This window comes from Penaeus monodon, chromosome 36 (assembly GCF_015228065.2).
Source record: "Penaeus monodon isolate SGIC_2016 chromosome 36, NSTDA_Pmon_1, whole genome shotgun sequence".
Taxonomy (NCBI): domain Eukaryota; kingdom Metazoa; phylum Arthropoda; class Malacostraca; order Decapoda; family Penaeidae; genus Penaeus; species Penaeus monodon.
Genome location: NC_051421.1, coordinates 34,139,806 through 34,159,605, shown reverse-complemented (window position 1 = coordinate 34,159,605; position 19,800 = coordinate 34,139,806). Strand labels below are relative to the sequence as shown.

General features: G+C 37.6%; 1 protein-coding gene across 1 annotated transcript in view; it reads left to right on the top strand.

Annotated features, from left to right (window-relative positions):
* The window catches only part of LOC119595464 (upstream stimulatory factor 2-like), a 20,670-nt gene extending 1,825 nt beyond the window's left edge, over window positions 1–18,845 (top strand). Inside the window, exons 2-5 of the mRNA XM_037944588.1 lie at window positions 2,807–2,955; window positions 3,485–3,691; window positions 7,865–8,097; window positions 18,449–18,845. Coding sequence (XP_037800516.1) covers window positions 2,807–2,955; window positions 3,485–3,691; window positions 7,865–8,097; window positions 18,449–18,679 — 820 coding nt within the window. The 3' untranslated portion in view covers window positions 18,680–18,845. The remainder of the gene's footprint in view (window positions 1–2,806; window positions 2,956–3,484; window positions 3,692–7,864; window positions 8,098–18,448) is intronic.
* Window positions 18,846–19,800: the final 955 nt, after the last annotated feature.

Below are 19,800 nucleotides of genomic sequence, written 5' to 3'. Positions count from 1 at the left end.
CAAAACAATAGATATCAGTTAAAGTTATTAGTGGAGTCAATTCTTGTTGCCGAGAGTGACACGCAGAGATAGAGAGAAATGGACACTGCTATCATATAGAGCATAAATAAAGTGTAATAAAACAACACAGGTGCAGCTGCTGTGGTCTCATATTTACTGCAAAATGATGAAAATATCTTGTTTAAAACAACAGCCTCACACGGCCAGAGTTCTTAACCAAACGTCACTAGGAAAATGCTGTGCTCATCTTAGACTGTTTTGTCTCTGCACATAGATGGCTCTGCAAGTGCTTAGCCACAAAGGAGTCAAAGTAGTAGACCCTGTGACCTTACCTGATTTCACCTTTCATTGGACTTGCAGGAAAAATGTTTTTTAGTAGTCATAATTGGCTCATTGGTGATTGGTGACTTAGTACAACTGGAGCCATCTATGTGTAAAAACAGTTAATAAAATAAAAACCCAAAGTGGGCATATCATGTACGTACATGCCATGCCGGTCGGTTTGGGGTTGATGTTGGGTTTTCTATAAGTTGGTACGAAGTGCTAATAAATGGGGGTGCAGGGGGCTTGCTTACATTTATACTATGTGTATGCTTGTATGTGTGTGGATGTGTGCCCTTTTACAAATTGCAGTGTGCAGTCATCATATTAGAAATGAAGATTTAAGAAGAAGACATGAAGATTTAACTTATCTTGGGCATTTTACTCCCCATATATGCATAAGTAGTGTGCACGTTCTTTTAATCACTACCAATTGCAATTTCTTGATCTGACCTTGCTGCCCAGATGCTAAGACTAGCAAAGGTTCATATTTGATCAAGGCCAATTTAAAATTGGTATTGATGATAATAATGGTAAAAATTATGACTTTAATGCTTTTGATAATACCAAATTTCTTTGATTCATTTGACTGAAGCAAATGAGATTTTTGTGATCATATTGAAAGAGCTTTTGAAACATTTTACACAGTAATGTGAGGAATTTGTATGAAATTTATTTTGAATAGTGGCCTATTTGTATTACCTTCTGTATTGTTAATTGCCTTTCTTAATCTGAAATTAAGGGATTTGGTTTATTTTAAAGGTCATATTAGTTTTACATATATATTTTGGGAAGTCAGATCAGAGATATGTTTGTAAGTTGATACCTGAATGGAGATAATAGCATTCAAAGTAAGATTTTCATGTAAAAAAAAAAAAAAGATTAACATTATTAAAAGCAGTTTTAGCATGTATAATATACCAAATGTAGGTAACTGAAAAGAGGATGCATTTACATATTTTACTGAATGAAATGAGGGAAGAAAAATGTGGGTCTCATTTCAAAACTTACTGTATTTGCAGTTAGGTAAGAATTTATGAAACTGGGACAGATCTTTCTCTTGTCATGTAAGCTAGTGTTAGTTCAATTTTTCAACTGGGAAAAAACATTCTGTATAGAATTAACTTTCTCTGTATATGAAGTGTTTGTATCCAGTCATGGTTGTTTTACTCAAAATGGTATAAGAGCATTGATAAAAATGCCGTCTATCTATCAAGAAAAACTGAATGCCTAAGAGCAAGTCCTATAATAATGTGCCGCCTTGCAGATACTCTGTACAAGACATGATAATGCACATGTATTTGCACAAGCATGCATAAATACACAAAGTCCTCTTATTCACACACATGCATATAGACATGCTTTTAGTCATATTTCTTACTTTTAATAGCATATTGATAATTCTTAAGTTTATAATTAATTTTATGTTTGTAATGTCAATGATAAACAAGTATTGATATTGATAGCATTAGGAAAAAGCACATTTTTGCACAAATTCAAGGAATTGAGAAACCGGTCACTAGGGCCTACTAATTGACTCCTTGGTGATTGGGCATTTGTGGAGCTATCTGTGTGCAACAAAATTCCCTAAAGACTACAGTGGACAGTATGTAATCGAGGGGCAAATTGATTGCATTTGGAACTTGCTGTATTTTTTATTTCATGATATTATGTGACTCTAGGAATTAGAATGGCTGCCAATTTTGAATATGAAAAAGAGGAGAGAAAGTATGCTAGATTGAAATAAGAAATTGGGACGATACTATTAATATGTATTTGAATTTGCAGGAAATTTCATTTTAAATGAATACAAGAAGAACGTAAAAATGAGTAATGGTTTTTAGTATTTCAATATTTGAAATTGGAATGGGATGTATATCTGTTTTTTTTTTTAATATGTTTGGATGATTTTGATGTTTATGGAAAATCTAATCTAAATTATGTTTTTTTTTTGTGTGTGGAGAATGATTATTGTACAGATTAATGCAAATATTCATTGCAATGTGAAATGTGATTAATGCACACCCACCTGTATTGAATAGATTGCAAGGTCAACAGGTAAAAGTTTTCCTTTTGTCCACCACTGTTCTTGCACCAGTTGATGCAGCCTCCACACCTGTTTTGAGATTGCAGGCCTGCCAACAGTTATTATAGTATATTTCAAATCAATTTGGAGAGAAGATTACCAATATAATTGTAAGAGAAATGTCTACTTTTGAAAGCAACTGCAGCTGTTTTCCAAACTTTTACCAAACATCAAATGCTCATTAAATTCCAGCTGAACTGTTAGAAGGTCCACATTATCCTGAAGATAATGAACAAATTCAACTACTCTTTCTTTCATTCCATGAATTACAAACTTAATAAGAATGACCAAACTTGATTATTAACAAATATTTCATGAAATTAAATAGCATAGTGGATTATTAACAGATTGAAACTTTCTGTAAGCATTAACCAAACTTAACCGAACCTTTACCCACAGTGGGGACAAGGACTGCGAGTGTGAGGACGACAAGGTTGCTCTCACGCAGCGCCTGGCCATCGTGGAGGAAGACGGAGCCGTCCGCGATAGCTCGTCCCCGATTCTCGCCCAGTCTGGCTTCACCCTTCGCTCTGATTCGGAGCACAGCGGTAAGGACCAAAGGCGAAGTGATGGGGGCAGAGAGGGCCTTGGGAAACAAGATATGGGCATGTGGTTGCTTGGCACTAGAGGAGGAAGACAGATTCAGGAGTTGTTAAGGGTAGAGTCTCTGTGTTGAGCTGGTCTGCTAGTGGTGCAAGACGGCAAGAAGGAGAATTTAGTTATTTGTTGTTATTAATTTTTTTTTTCCTGCCAAGGTTTAGCAGGTGTAAGAAAAGTATTGGTCTAGGGAGATTAGGGTTTCAGAGGTAGAGAAATTATTACAGCTTGGTTTATGTGTTTTTCTCATGAGTGCTATCTTATCTAGTGTTATTTGAAATTTGATGGATTTCTGAGCTAAGCAATGATTGTAAGATTTTAGGATGAGATGTGCAAGGAAATGCATTGCATCAAAGAATCACAGCACAAGAAGCATTCTCTCTGTGATACATTCTAGACATCTTAAGACTACTCCGTGTTTTTATGAGAGCCTGATGATAACTTAAATTTTTTTTTCTCTTTTCCACTTTGTCCCTTCAGGAGCTGTGGCATATCGGGTGGTACAGTTCGGCACAGATGGTGGCGTCGACGCGATACCCCAAGGTGCAGTCCAGAACACAGTACCCAACTTGTTAACGGCCACGCAAATGAACGGCTCTCCTAGTGACAACTCTGAGACCCGCTTAGCCCTGATCACCTCGGGAGATGTCCCAACTGACGGCAATAGTGCGGTTGTGGTTTCAGGAGGTACGATTGAGATTGTGGTGTGGGCTCGAGGGATTGGCGGGGTGGACTGGGGTTGGCTCTGTTGGTTAGGGGGGGAGGGGGGCTTGCAGGAGTCTTTGGACTGTGCTGTTGTCGTTTCCATAATTGCTCGTCTTTTTCAGCCTTCTTCCCCTTCTGTTTCTTCTCCTAATCCTAGTCCTCATTGTTATCTACTTTGTTTTCCTCCTCCTCCTCCTCCTCCTTTTTCTCCTCCTCCTGCTCCTTTTTCTCTTCCTTTTCCTCCTCCTTCCTCCTCCTTCCTCCTCCTCTTCCTCCTCCTCTTCCTCCTTCTTCCTCCTCCTTCCTCCTCCTCCCTCCTCCTCTTCCTCATCTCTTTATTCTCCTCATCCTCATCCCCCTCTTTATTCTCCTCATCTTTATCATATCCTCCTCTTCATCAACCACAACTTCATCCTCCCAAGACTATATGGTACTGATGTAAATAGCTAAGGTAATTGAAATGTACAGGATCATGGTCTTGGCTCAGGCAAAGAAAGGAGGACATCTATAGACATGTAAACTGGTAGCTTCATTATTTGAGGTCATTCATTAGCTGATTGTATAGAGCTTTTAGGTGACATATTATATTCATCTTTCCCATACCCCGTCAGAATTATTCTGAAAGCTCTCTGGATGTTAGTATGCCTTCAAAAGGATGGTATTTATTTTTTTCCCTTCGGTTCATCTATTCCACAAGGCCTAAAGGCAGACTGTTGTAAAATAGAAGATGAATTAAAGTATGCAAAAGTGGGTTTATGTATAATTGCTAAGGAGATAGTTTTTTAACCATAATTACATCCAGAATTATAATTTTTTTTTGGTTTCTATTTAATGATTAATACTGTTTAATTGGCAAAGAATACTATTTGATATAAAGTGTAAACTTAATCTTAAAGGTCAACAGAAGGACTAACTCCGTTGTAAAGTTGACGTTCTACCACAAATAATTTTTTCCTCTTGTATAAACCAAAAAAGGAAACAAATTTTTTTTGTAATAGTGTGCAATGTGAGACTGTGTGAATATATAACAAAATTGCTGCTGAATTAGAGGTAAACTTTCTAGTCCATCTTATTAATGTTTTATTATTTAATTTCTTATTTTCCCTGTTAGAAGTCTATATACAAGGGATCCCTAGTATTAGCTGAAAATATGGATAAGTAAAATATGACAAATAACAATTTCATGAATAGTGAAAGCACAATATCCAGTAGGAGTACATTATAGAAAGGTGTAATATGGACCAGTAGTGCTAGGAAGAGTAATACTATTTAATAAGAGAAGTTCATATGAAAGAGAAATGAAAATGTTGAATTTTCTGAGAATGTATAATTACTGCACACACCACACCAGTTTGGAGGAAGGGGGCTGCCCAGTATCACTGATTTGTTTACCACTTTTGTTCTTTTTTATTATTTTCATCTTCTTATTTAGTGTAAACACATCTAAACATGCTTTTGGAGCAGCATTCATTCATTAATGAGTTGGGGAAGTAAGTAAACATTACCCTGTTGTATCTGGCTTGCACATGTACCAAAATTTGGGGATTGAGCTTTCTTGCGTAGTGACATCGGTTGTGTGGCTTGTAGGCCTGGCCCACACAAACACTTGTGTGTGGTATAAAGCTCCTTGCCTCCCCTGTACAATTTTTTTTTTTTTTTTTTTTTTTTCCTGTTTAAGGTTTTTTGTTTTTTAGCCATTTTCCAAGGTCTGTTTGTCATTTGATATGCATCAGTATGGTAATAGACTGTTTCCATGGAGCAGACTGTGTTTTATCTCTTGTGCCAATTTTTATGTTTTCATGTTTTCTTTTCTGTGACACCCTGCGCCACCAGTCACGATGGGCTGGAAAAGATCCTGAGCGTTGAAATTACATGTCCCCAGAAGCTAGTGCTCTCCTAGGCATGGCTCATGAATCGCACATTCCACCCTTGCTTACCTGTAGAAATCAGACAAGAGCCCCTTCATAAATACCCGCTGATTCTAATCTAATTTTTTTTCTGTTCTTCGGACGAGTCATTCCCGTCATTCTGTGCCTTGGCTAATTTTTTTTTTTTATGACAACATCCTCCCGTTACTCTGGCCTTCAGCAATTTTTTTCATCATAACACATTCTTGTTACCTAGTCTGCATCAAATTTTTTTCGTGACATGAAAGTCATATCACCCAAATCACGTAGGTTACATTTAAGGCCACAAGTGAATGAGCCCTTGCAGCGGTGTCAACCTGTTTCAGTGGCTGGAAAATGCATGTGTTCTGTTGCTGTAGTTCTAGATAGCAGTTTGCAACAACTTTCAGTTTTTGGTACAGGAATACATATTCTGGAATTCCCATTCCTATTCTCTTTTTATTTAATTTCACATTGAAGCTTCATGCATTTTGATGTTTCTTATTAGTTTCTTATTTGTTTCTAGATTTATATGAATAATAAAGAGAGTGAAGTTCGATTAACAACATATCTGCTAAATAACGACAAAAGAGTGAAATATTAAATAACTGGTCGACGAATATTAGGGATCCCCTGTATATATATTTAACTAGGTTTTATTTTTGAAGCGAAATCAGTCCATTTGTGTTAGGTACTTGAAGTTGTTATGTTGGTTTTGTTTTCAGGTAAATAGCTTTTTAAGCACTTTGTCTCTAAAGACACAATTACTAGGCCCACCTGATTTTTCATGTTATTTCTAAATTCTGTCGCTATCATCATCATCAATATCATCTTTAACATTTTGATAATTGACGGGTAGCATTCATAGTGGCCTGGGCCTTGCTGCCGGGGGCTTATATCGTCGCCCGAGCATGCGCGACCACTCATGCCAAATATCAGCATCCCATGCCGTTTCTTCGTAATACTACGAAGATATGTTGTATTTTCATTTTTCATTATTTTTTACAGTCTCTACTTGCCAAACTTCCTGATAAATTGAGACTGAAGGGTATTTTTGTTGTTATATAGACTCCATAGTTGATCATTATTCGGTCTATAGTCCGAATAAAATAAGCAGTGTGTGGCATCATGGAGTTGAAATTGTCGGTTTGTTGCATTTTTTTTGTTTGTTGCATGGTAAAAATGAGAAAGTGTTAGAACCGACTTAATCACACTTTCACTGCCAAAAAAATAATCTTTTGCCGTGATTGTAACAAAAAAAAAACTCATGGCATGTCCATGCATACTCTATGGCATGTATGTACATGCCACCCGTCGGGCAATGGGTTAATAACGAGAAGGATTGTAGTAAGCATAATTTTTTTTTCTGAAAATTGAAGGAGGGTAAACAGTTGAGATTAGGTGCTAATTGACTCCTTAGTGATTAAACAGACTCATACTAAAAGTTTTATGGATCCTTCTTTAACGGATACCAGAAGCACTGGACAAAATTTGATGCAGGCCACTCAGTTTGTTAGTTATTCACGTTGCATCGGAACTGTGGCAACCAGGGGCACGAGTTGCTTCTTTGAGAGCTGACTGCTAGTTAATTGGCCATCACTTTGTTTATATTGTTTACTGCTCCATAATGTTCACTTTCTTTTTTCTTCATCTTATCTTCTTTTTTTCTTTCTGTGTGTCAGTGGGTTTAAGTGGTATAGTATTGATCATTTCCTATAAGCATGTTGTCTGGAAGAAGGGCAGGAAAGCGGAAAAGGTGAATTTAACAGTAGCACAAAAGCTCAAATTGATCAGAAAGTTAGAAAGTCTGTGTCTGCGAAGCAGGTGTGTGAAGAATAAGGAAGAAGGAGAGAGAGAGAGAGAGAGAGAGAGAGAGAGAGAGAGAGAGAGAGAGAGAGAGAGAGATAGAGAGAGAGAGAAAGTTTCAGATGTACAGTTGTTTTACACTGTCAAGGTAGACAGTTTACTTGAAATAAAGTACAATAGTATGTTATTGCTCTTCCTTCCATATTGTAATTGTTGATATTAGCCACTACAAACTTTATGTTGGAGGGAATTGATATTCCCCCTCTTTTGTCTATTAAAACAAGATGCGAAAGCATTTATAGAGCCATCTATTTATAAATAAGATTATTGAACTAAAATTGCAGTACACAGGACGTTCATCAAAATGTTGTATTCCTTCAAAGATAACCCATATTCACTGACATTAACCATTTTTCTTCTGACTCATTTCCCTCTCACCCATTACCAACCCTCCCTTTTGCAGGACAATTTTATGTCATCAGCGATGTTCTCACCAACACCGCGCCTCGCAGCCTCACTCCGAGAACAAGCGAGAGCATGATGAGCCAGCGTCTGACTGGGACCACCAGGGAGGAGAAGCGGAGAGTCACACATAATGAGGTTGAGCGCAGAAGACGGGACAAGATTAACAACTGGATCTGCCGCCTAGCCAAGATCATCCCCGACTGCCCCGATGCACACCCCAAGAGTGCACAGGTAAAGGGAGTGGTGTGGTGATTGGGTGCTGTTTTTAACCTGTTAGATCTGGGTGCCTTGTGGCCTACAAGTTGACCAAATTCAGGCAGTGGGCTTTCTTGTGTGGTGACTCTCCCAGGTGTGTGATTTGTAGGCCTGGCCCATGTGAATTCCTTGCCTCCTCTCTTTTTCTGCTTAAGCCTCTTTTGCTGTTTTTCCATTTTCCAAGGCGTATATTTGTTATTTGTTTTATGCCATATCACGATGGTAGTAGACTGTTTTCCTTGAATAGACTCCAGATTATCTCTGTTTGTAGTAATGAGAAATATGATGTTATTTGTGTAATTCAAAAATATTTTTAGGACCCTGAGCAGAGAAATAGTGTCCTCCCTGGAGCTCGTGCTCTTTCTGCCAAGGCTCATGGATAGTACATTCTACCCTCGCTCACTGGTGGAAATAATGTAAGAGCCCTTCCGAAATGTTCACCGATTTCAATTATACTCCAAGATCTTTGTGCACTCATGATGAGTAATTCCCATCACCCTGACAAGTAGCCAAATTTTTCATGATGGCATTTTTTTTTTTTTTTTTCTGGCCCTCAGCCAATTTTTTTCATGATGGTACATGCTCCTGTCACCCCAGCCCTTGGCCAAATTTTTTCATGACATGATGGTCACATCATCCAGATCCACAGGGTTATTGCAGGTACCTTTCATCTGGCTAAAGTGCCAAAGGCATGGTGGTGCATACCATGTGTGGGCATTTGATGTGTTTGCTTCCATGCCATCTATGCACTGATAAAGTCTTGGTTTGTGGCTTTGATGCAGGCATGTAGGATGATATGAAGCCTTAGTCCTACATTTTGGCCTAAATTCCTGCAAAAGTATCCATGATGCAAGTCTGTATGATGTAAGAGCCAGAGACTGAGTTAATGATATGCGCATCCCTGGTGAGGTGGCCATTCTTGGCATGACAGTGTTGCCTGCAGGGAATTAGTGAAAACACTCTCTCTCTCTCTCTCTCTCTCTCTCTCTCTCTCTCTCTCTCTCTCTCTCTCTCTCTCTCTCTCTCTCTCTCCCACACACACACACACACACACACACACACACACACACACACACACACACACACACACACACACACACACACCACCACACTCTCCACTCTCTCTCACTCTCACTCTCACTCTCACTCTCACTCTCACTCTCACTCTCACTCTCACTCTCACTCTCACTCTCACTCTCACTCTCACTCTCTCTCTCTCTCTCTCTCTCTCTCTCTCTCTCTCTCTCTCTCTCTCTCTCTCTCTCTCTCTCTCTCTCTCTCTCTCTCTCTCTCTCTCTCTCACTGACATAGAAGATCTCTAACTTCTTTGAAGTGAAACTTCGGAGTTGTCTTTATTGTTTTCTTCCATTAAAGAATTGTCTTCTCATCTCCACAGTACAAACATCTCAATGTCATTGTCCCTATCTGAGTACAGAGAAACAATGGTGTGGCAAAGTATGAGGGTGTCAAGACGCACTAGGTATGCAGTAGGAGGTTGAGAGCAGTCAGTGGTTTGTAGTATATGAGGGCAGTGCATAGGGGCTGTCCACATTTTCAATGACAAAGCAGCAACATGAGCAGTGGAAAGGCAGTGAAAGATCTTAGGAGCAGTGTTCAGGGCAAGTCAGAAGGCTGTTGTGATTTTATGCCAAAATTTATAAACCCATAAGTATAATTAGTATTTTTCAATGTACATTTGGTCTGGGACAGAGGAATGATCAAGGTGATGGGCTAGTCGAGTCCTGAAGAAAAGTCCTGAAAATGGTTGCTGGAGTCAGATTGATTTCATCTTAATCAATGAAAGCTTTCAAAATGCAGTGCAAAGGGTCAGAACGTATTCAAGGAGCTGATTGTGATACAGATCATATATTGCTTAGTAGAAAAATCAGAATAAAATTAAAGAAAATCTTTTGGAAGAAGACTGCCCCTCAACTACAGTTAAAGCTGCTAAAATCAGACCACAGATGGAGGAGAAAGTTGAATGGAAATTCCTTCAGAATGCAATAATGAAGGCAGCAGAGCAATGGCTTCTGGAAACAGAATAAAATTTAACAAATAAGTGGATGACTCAGGAGATACTTCATAAGATTGATGAGAAAAGACTGGCAAAAAACACCCAGGAGAAGTACAAACAATTGAACAAGGAGATCGAAAGATGTGCAGAGAAGCAGAGGAAGAATATCTGAGGAGTGTTGGGAAGAGATTGAAGAGCTGGAGAAGAAAGATGCACAGATGATGCATAAAAAAGTTAGACAGGCCACACTTAGGAGGAAGAGAAGTCTGACAGGTTGCATTAAGGATGAAGATGGCTCATTTCTGATGATGAAGAGTCAGTCAAGTGAAGATGGACTAATTACAACAAAGGTTTCTGTGCTGATGATGGAAGGAAAAAAAAAACAGAGATAAGTAAGCTGATGGCTGGTCATATGATAACAGCAGTTGAAATCAAGCAGGCAGTGGACAAGATGAAAGTGGAAAGGAAATATTCACATTGTGTTTTAATTAGTAAATGCTTTGGGGAGTTTTGGAGTAGGAAAATTGACAGAGATAGTGAACCATGTTCACAACTCAGAGGAAATTCCTGAAGAAATGCTGGAATCAATCTTCATTGCCTTGCTTAAAGAGTCTGGAAGTGTAATAATCATCGAATGATAAGCCTGATGAGTCATGTGACAAAGATTACTTTAAGAGTGGAGTTGAATCAAGTGAAATGTACCATCAGGGGAAAACTACCAGAAGAACAGTTCGGTTATCGACCAGGAAAGGGGTTAAGAAATGCAATTCTGTGCTTGAGGACGTTAGTGGAAAAGTGTATTGAGAAACAAAAAGACTTGTACATCTGTACAAGTACATCGCAAGTATAAAGAGTTGGTGAGAATATTGGAAGAACTCGAGATTGATGGGAAAGACCTAAGAATAATTCAAAATTTGAATTGGGACCACAAAGCAGCCATCGGATTGCATGGAGAGTTGGTAGACTGGACCGACATTCCGAAAAGCGTCCAGCAACATAAAATTTTGTCACCTGATTTATTCAACTAGTATAGTGAGAAAGCTCTAAGCAAGATCATGACAAGTGCTGAGCTACAGCTGGGTGAAAGGAATTATAACAATCTGAGGTACGCAGACGATATGGCTTTGATTGTGAATACAGAGGGGAGAAGCTTCAAGGATTGATTAACATTGTGACCGAGGAGAGTGGAAAGCTTGGATTGATGATTAACTGCCAGAAAACCTCAGTGGTCTGTACAAGGAAAGCACAGATACGCACGTGTTGCTTGATGGTGAATGGAACTGGGATAGAGCAGAAGGACAGTTTCAAATATCTGGGAATTTGGATAACATCAGATGGATGGTCCAATAAGAACATCGAGTTCAGAATTGGACCAGCAAAGAAAACTTTCATGGACATGAGGAGTCTTTTTATGCAAAGAGAATTGAAATGAACGCCAAGAAAAAACCATTGAACTGCTACGTCTGGATATGAGTCTTGGACGTTAAGTGAAGTCATGGAGAAGAGACTTGAAGATGCAGAAATGTGGCTTTGCAGAAGAATGCTTAGAATTTTGTGGGTATGGAGGGGTCGAATGTGGAAGTGTTGAAGAAGATGAAAACAAAGAGAGATTTGATGGCTACCATCAGAGAGAGACAGTGGAGATTTGTTGGTCATGTTCTCAGAGAGGATGACTGAATGGAGCGTTAAGTAATAGAGACTGAGCAGGTGGGGGAGAGAGCTAGAGGAAGGCAGAGGATGAAGATGTGCAACTGGATGAAGAAGAGACTGAACATGCAGAACAAGACAGATTTGGGTGACGTTGCGAGAGACAGAAATAAGTGGAGGAAGAACAAGGCATGATTTGTCAATGGCATGCATTTGCCATGGCACAAGAAGAAGACATGAAAAAATTGTCTAGGTGATTAATGTCATGAATTTGCCATCAGAGAAAAATTTGGCTACAGGCCTGGTTAACAGAAACATGCCATTATGAGAATTTTTACTGACAGCCAGAGTGACAGGAATAACTCACCGTGGGTGCACAAAGCTCTTGAAGTGTGATTAGAATCAATGGGCATTTAGGAAGTACCTATTGTATTATTCCTATTGGTAAATGAGTGTGGATTGTGAACCACAGTCGGCTCCATGGAGAATACTATTTGCATGCTCAGAATCCTATTCCTACCTGTTGAAACTGGTGGTGCAGTTTGTATTACAGAAAATTGAATATTACAAAAGAAAAAGAAAAAAAAAGACATTGGAAAATAGCAAAAAAAAAAACAAAAAATGCTTATTGCAAAAAAGAGGTAATTATACTGCAAAGGAGACATGGAGTCTTGACACCCCATGGGAGTGTTGTGTGCGTTAAGCATATAAGCTACAAACCTGTGAGAGTGGCCACTCAAGTAAGCCAAGGCCTGGATTTTGGGTCACGTGAGGCCAGTGAAGCACCTGGATCCAAGGGGATAAGGAGAGCATCACAATAATTTTTTCTACCAAAACACAAATTTAAGATTTTTTGTGTAAGTTAACCCCACCAAAGTAAATTGGGAAGGGTTGTTAAGTTCAAGGGAATTATTTTGAGGCTAGGGGTTACAATCTTTGCAAATACATACTGTCACCGTAACTGAAGTTATGCCCTGTGCTCTCAAAAGGCTCATATGATAGGAGTCAGACAATGTAGTTTGAGTTCTGCTAAAGTCAGATGATTTGTGTTGTTGTGGCTCCTGGCATCTCAGGGAGAGTATAAATTATAATTGTGAGCCAGACGCCCTCACAGCTTACTAGATAGTAACAGTGTTTTTTGCCTTTTGCGACTGGAAGGCTACAAAACTTTACCCGTTCATCCAAGCTACTCGCATGTATGGAAAAAGGTTGTATTCAAGCCCTAAAGGAATAAAAAGTCCATGAAATATGCAGGCGAATAGGAAGTGGCAAGATGACCGTAAAGTCTTCTTTCCACTGCATGCCACCCCTTGCCAAATGAAGTCCTTGCCCATAAAGCATGCCCTGGAACCAGGAGAAAATCTTCAAAGAACAGAGTAGGGGATTTCTATGAAGAAGAAAACAGATTTGACAGACCGGCAACCGAAGGAAATGTATCACGAGACGTTTTTTTTATGGGCTGGGACTTCATTTGGTTGGAGGAAGCATGCAGCAGAAAGTAATCTTTCTACGGTCCCCTTGAATGTCCTAATCACCTGCATATTTCATTGATGGTGACTTTTGCTTCCTTTAGGACTTAAGTACAACCCTTTTTTGCATTTGAGAGTGGATTGTGAGTTATAGTGGATGTATGGGTAAGATTTTGCAGTCTTGCAACAATCATGTATGAAAAAAAAGTAAAGGGCAAAACTTTCACGCTTTAGGAAGCACTGAAGGGTCTGGCTCACAAGAGTAACTTATACTCTCTCTGAGTTGCTAGACGTCACCAAAATACCCGACTTCAGCAGAATTTCCAAGACATTGTCTGACTCCTTATTGTGTGTGCCTTTTGGATGCAGCAATTATGGCAACTGTAAATATAATTCTATTTGGAGAAACTCCAAGCTATCTTATAATTCCAGAAAAGACATTAAAGTAAGTGTTGTTCTAAATCTTCTGAGACAGTGGATTATATATGTTACAAATTACTCAAATATGATTGTAACTGATGGAGGAATTTCTAAACCCTGTGAATTAACTGAATATTTTACATTCAACTTAGTACAATGCAATGAAGAACATTCTGGCATTCTATGAAAATGGACTTTTGGGGGGCAAAGTTTAGAATGGCCAAATAGGAGACCAAAATTTAAGTGGTGTGGATTTAAAAGCGGTGGGTGTGGAGATACTTTTGGAGGTGGGACTTGGTAAGATTTGAAAATTTTTTGGAAAGTATTTCAGATTAACTTGAATACCTATTTTGGCTGTTTTCAAGCTTGATATATATTTGTATATTGTGAAACTGAAACCTCAGCCATTATTCTGTATAAATCTAGTTTTCCTCTATATAATTATAAAAAAAAAATAATAATAATTGCTCGAGTGTAGAAATTTTTTCACATTATTTACGAACTGGTTATAGGTTTGAGTTACTGTAAATGGTTTTGCAAGTAACTTTTTTGCTTATCTGAAAAAAATGGACAGTTCAAGGATAAGATATTTATAGATAAAGCAAGACTGATATATAGTCATTCGGGGGAGTAAATGAAAGTTTTCATTAACATCATCCTGTAGCCCATAATACTTGCCTTAGAAAAAAAACAAATACACCATAAGATATGTAATCCTGTTGTGCTTTCAATGTTGTACACTTTTTTGTTCTAATCTTTATATTTTTTTCTTAATAACTGAAAAAGACATAATCATTTGTTGCCCCCAAATGGGGTAAGAAATGAATTGTGAGGGGCAAAAAATAGAAGGGCTGAAACTTCTCTAAATTTTAATTACTTTGGATTCTAATAGAGTTCATAGAGATGAATTTTCTCTAAGAATCACTAAACAAACTGAATTATTTGAAAAATTTGGCAAATTTGCCTGTAGGGAAAAAAATGACCATTTTGGGGTAAAAAAAAATCACGTGGGGAAAAAATGAATGGGGTAAATAATGACCCTAGTACTAGGTCAGATCCATTCTGTTAATAAAATTAATTAACAGAGCCCTTCCTTTTTAAGACGAAGAAGACAGGCATTTGCCTCTACATCAGGGAAAATGAAAACTCCTTTTTTGATTTCTGGGAGAACAGGTCCATAAAATATGTACTGTGACTCTAATACTTCAATGTCTTTTACTGGTCTTTCGCACCATGTGCAGTCATGTGGGTTACTACTAAATGCCTTTTGGTGAAGGAAGTCAACATCCACCTTTTCAATGTCATCGTCGTCATCGTCATTTGTAATGGTCTTCGTCACCTTACCCCAATAATATTTTAACTTGGGATCAGTGTAAAATACAGCATAATATTTGTTCACAGAATCATCACTCAGCTTAGGCATCATATCATGATTAGTGCCAGCATTCTCTAGTTGTTCATTGACTTCATCTGTAGCTTCTGGGGTCATAGGAGGCAGCAGGTCAGACAGTGAGATATCACTGGAAGTGTTGCCATCATCCATTTCCCCAGTGGATACAGTTGTGGAATCTGTGTCTGAAACTTCAACATTCTTTTTCTTTGGGGGCTGCTTTGTCTTTTTGTTTTGCTTAGCTGTTTGCATTTTATTCTCCTCTTACTCTTGATCTCTTTTAAGCACTCTTCATTGGTAATAACCTGTCCTTTCATAGGTATTACTCTTCTACGTTTCATAACTGGGGTAGCACTTCGACCGCGGGCATGGAGCACCTCCTCCAGAGTGGTTTCAGTAGGTTTTAACTCCAAAGTGATGGTGTACTTCATACCTGGATTTTAAAATGTTATGGTTAGTTTTAGTTCAGTTTTAGAAAATTTTAGCAATTTTAAGCATATATATATATATATATATATATATATATATATATATATATATATATATATATATATATATATATATATATATATATATATATATATATATATATATTAACGTGAATATTATACAAAATTTGATTTTTAATAGATTGTTTTAATCATGACTTGGATTTATATCATATTTTTCATGTTTTTAAACTGAAATATGTATATTGTCATTTAATGTATATATTTATGCCCTATGCTGTTGTATGATAACTTCTTATGTAGAAAGTCTAAAGTCTTACCTGAAGGGGCTCTTCTTTGCAGTTCATCAACCAGTTCTGCTGTGCTGAATTTACTCAAAGTATTGTTCTCTGCATCTTGATTAATTTGACTAGTTAATGAATTAGACTGATCATTTGTCCAGTGGCTGCAGCCTGCCTTTGAATCTGTATGAGTGAGTGTTGTAGGAGCTGGTGTTGATGTCCTAATTGGTTCAATGGGCAGTTCAATTTGTGGCTCTTCCTGATTATTTGGCTCGGGTATCTCTTCAAGGATTGGGTCATTATTCTCATTAGTTGGCATCCCTTTGCTTACCCATGAGTTGTATGTTGCCAATTTGATAGGATCTAGCCTCTCATTGTTATACTTTGTCTTATCAATGGGCATTAAGCCAGTTGCCTTGAAGCCAGCTTTTATGTTATTTTCTGTAAGACTTTGCCTCCAGATGCTACATAGCATGTTAACAAATCCTGATTTTCTAAGCGGTTCTCGTGCGCCAGTTGTCTGCACATATTGTGTAAGCTTTGCATCATAGTTTGATTTCATTGGTGCGAAACAGGCAACGTCTAAAGGCTGAAGCAAGTCGGTACAATGTGGAGGTAGTTTGATTAATGAGATATTCTCCTGGATTGCCACCTCCACAGTGGTCAGTGAAGTGTGGCTTAGATGTCCATCCAGGATTCCAGTAATGGACGGGTGTTAGCAGTCTTTTTTGCTAATGTCTTAAGATAGTCCTCAAACACAGCATTTGTCATCCATCCAGATTCAGTAACAGCGTACTGTGTGCCTGGGAGTGCTTCCTCTCCTATCCAAGTTGACTGCATTTTCTTGCCCTTGAAAACTACAAGGGGATCAAGACATGTACCATCTGCACAGTATGTTGCGAGGACGGTAATGTTCTCTCTGTTAGCGCCATGTGTGAGCCTCACTGTTTTTTCTCCCTTTGACCCAATTGTCTTGGACTTTGATGGGTCCATTGGGAACCCCGTTTCATCCAAGTTATAAATACACTCTGGACGATCTTTGATATTGAGACGATCCATTTCCTTCTCAAGCATGTCGTAAAATCCATAGATAACAAATGGATCTGAAGTAACACTCTTGCGGGCCAACTGCATTTGTCCTCCTTTTTTTAATGTCATATTATGTCTGAGCAGGAAGCTGTTAACCCAATCACATCCAGGTCGGTTGTCTTTGAATGGAGTGCTTATTTCATTGGCAATGAGATAGTCATGTACTATATCCTGGAATTCCAAGAAGGTGGGACCTAGCCCCATCTTTTCCATCCTCTTAAGGAGATTCTTCAACTTGTCTTCCAACTCTGTACCAAGACAAATCTTCCTTCCCTGTTCATAAGGGATTGAAGTGACATAATTAATGGTGATAAGATACACACACACACACCTGTACATATAGGCTACACAGTATATATATTACATTTGTACAGTATCCATTCTAGGTTCATTTACAACTGAAAACTATATATATATATATATATATATATATATATATATATATATATATATATATATATATATATATATATATATATATATAATGTATATATATATCACTTATATACCCTATTATCCTTGTGTTCAGTATTAGATTTTTTCATCTGGACACGGTCCCACAACATTCCACTACTCATTCCATATTTCTTAGCAGTTCTCTTGATAGATGATCCTCCTATTACATCATTAATTGCTACTGCAATTGTAACTTCATTATATTGCTTCATTTTCTTTTTATAGGTCCGTACCATTCTGATAGATTTTAGATGATACTGTGATAGCCTTATATTAAATGCACCTGTCTATTTACTCTGGAAATAGAATTTAGTAGATTAGATTACACAGTATAGTTCCTAGATCAGGTTTTATCAATTGTTCTGGAGACCAGAATACCAGAATATATTTATATACATAAATTATGTTGTAAATAAAATCATTCGGGGTAAAAAATGACCAAGATTGGGGTAAAAAATCATATGTGGGGAAAAAAGAGTTGAGGTAAAAAGTGAATTGCGGGGTAAATAATGAATATGGACAATTTGGTCATTATTTGCCCCATACTTGGTCATAATTTGCCCCACATTGACATCCCCCCCACAAACTGTGGGGACAGTAGAATCATTGAGCAAACACGTAGGATGGTCACTTTATACCCCAGGATTCATATTTTACCCAGATGGAAAGCAAAAAATAATTTTGAGGCAAAAAAATGGATATTTAGTAAAACTTGAAAAATGTTTGGACAAACTTTTTTTTCCAAGGTTTTGGGATAATTGATCCCATACTTAAATTTTTCATTTTGGAAATCCAAAAAAATTACAGAAAATACTTCCATACTTCTCCTAACTACATATGAGAGAGATTTCAATTTAGGAGTGTTCAAACCACCCCATGGGGGCAATAAATTTTTACCCCTAAAAGGTCCGGGTCATTAATTCCCCCGAATGACTATATCCATTCATTAATGCTGATTAAATGGAATATGATTATACAAGGGGAAATATTTTAAAATTCACTGCAAATCATACATTTCCATGTAATTCATACATTTAGCATTATATAGACTTCCATAAATCTGAAAAGATGAAGTGCCCTAAAGAGGTCTTGACCTGGTTCCTTCTCCACAGAGCAAAGGTGGCATCCTGGCCAAGGCGTGTGACTACATATCTGAGCTGAGACTGCAGAATGAGCAGCTGATGGAGCGGCTGAAGGAGGTGCAGCGGCGAGACATGGACTTTGAGTTGCTCAAGCAGGAGGTGGAGGTGCTCAAGAACGAGAATGCAGCGTTGAAGAACGAGAATGCGCTGGTGCGGTCTCAGCTGCAGCAGCAAGGCCTCCTGGCCGAGCTGCCCCCATAACTCAGGCAAACCGCAAGGCATGGCCAGTGGACTCGCGCCTGCAAGCACTCTGGTGGCTCCTTTGTGGATAGATAATTTATATACATATAAAAAAAAAAAAAAGTAATAAAAAAATGAGATATTTGTAAATTGTGATACGAAAATTATATTTACGTGAAAAGCCTGAGATGTTCATTGAGTTGGGCCTTAGTGTGGACAAACCTTTATGTTGTAAAGAAGGAGAGCAAGGAGCTGTTGTTGATAACCTCTTGCAATCGACTGCTGGTATTGTTGCAAAGAGTGAGGCAAGCACCACTTCAGGGAGGAACGGCCTGCTTTGTATTAGATGATCTGACAGCCCTAATATAAAGGAGTAAAAAAAATGAAATGGTTATTGTAGATAATCTATTGTTAATTTTTAGTGAAATTTGTAAAGTAAGAGGGGATGTTTATTTTTTTTATTTTTTAAGTCATTGCAGTTTAGGCCCTTCAGTTTTGTAATGGAGAAAGTCATTTTTTCTTCTTTTTTTATCTTTTATATATATATGTGAATGTTCTACTTGTAGTTTGATAGGACTTGTTTTAGTATAAAAGGCCAATTGGTTTTCTCTTGTATGATCGTTCTTTTCATATATTATTCTTTTTTTCCAAAAAAAGGATTTAGCTACTTCTTAAAAGACAATTTTGCTTTTAGAGCAGATGCTTTACTATGAAAATTCAGGAAAACAAAATCAGGAAGGTTAATTGTCTCTTTTTACAGAGAAAACTTGCTGTGTATATAGATAGTGAAAAAGTAAAGAAAAAAATATTATTGTGGATTTTTGTCAGTTGAAGCTGAAATCTTCTTTAAAGAGGTACAAAGAGAACGTTTCTTTCTTTCTTCTGCTACAATCCTTTTCTGAAATATTTGTAAGAATGTTGTCATTTCAATGTTGTTATTATTATTTATTTGTTTATTTTTTTATTATTATTTTCATCATCTTCATTGTCACCAACATTGTCATCATCATCATCATCTTGTATGATATATTTTTTATTGATTATTATTATTATTATGAATATGAAGATCAGTAATTAGTAGTTGCTCATCATCATTAATCATCAACATTGTAATTGTCATTATTGTCATCATCAGTTATCAT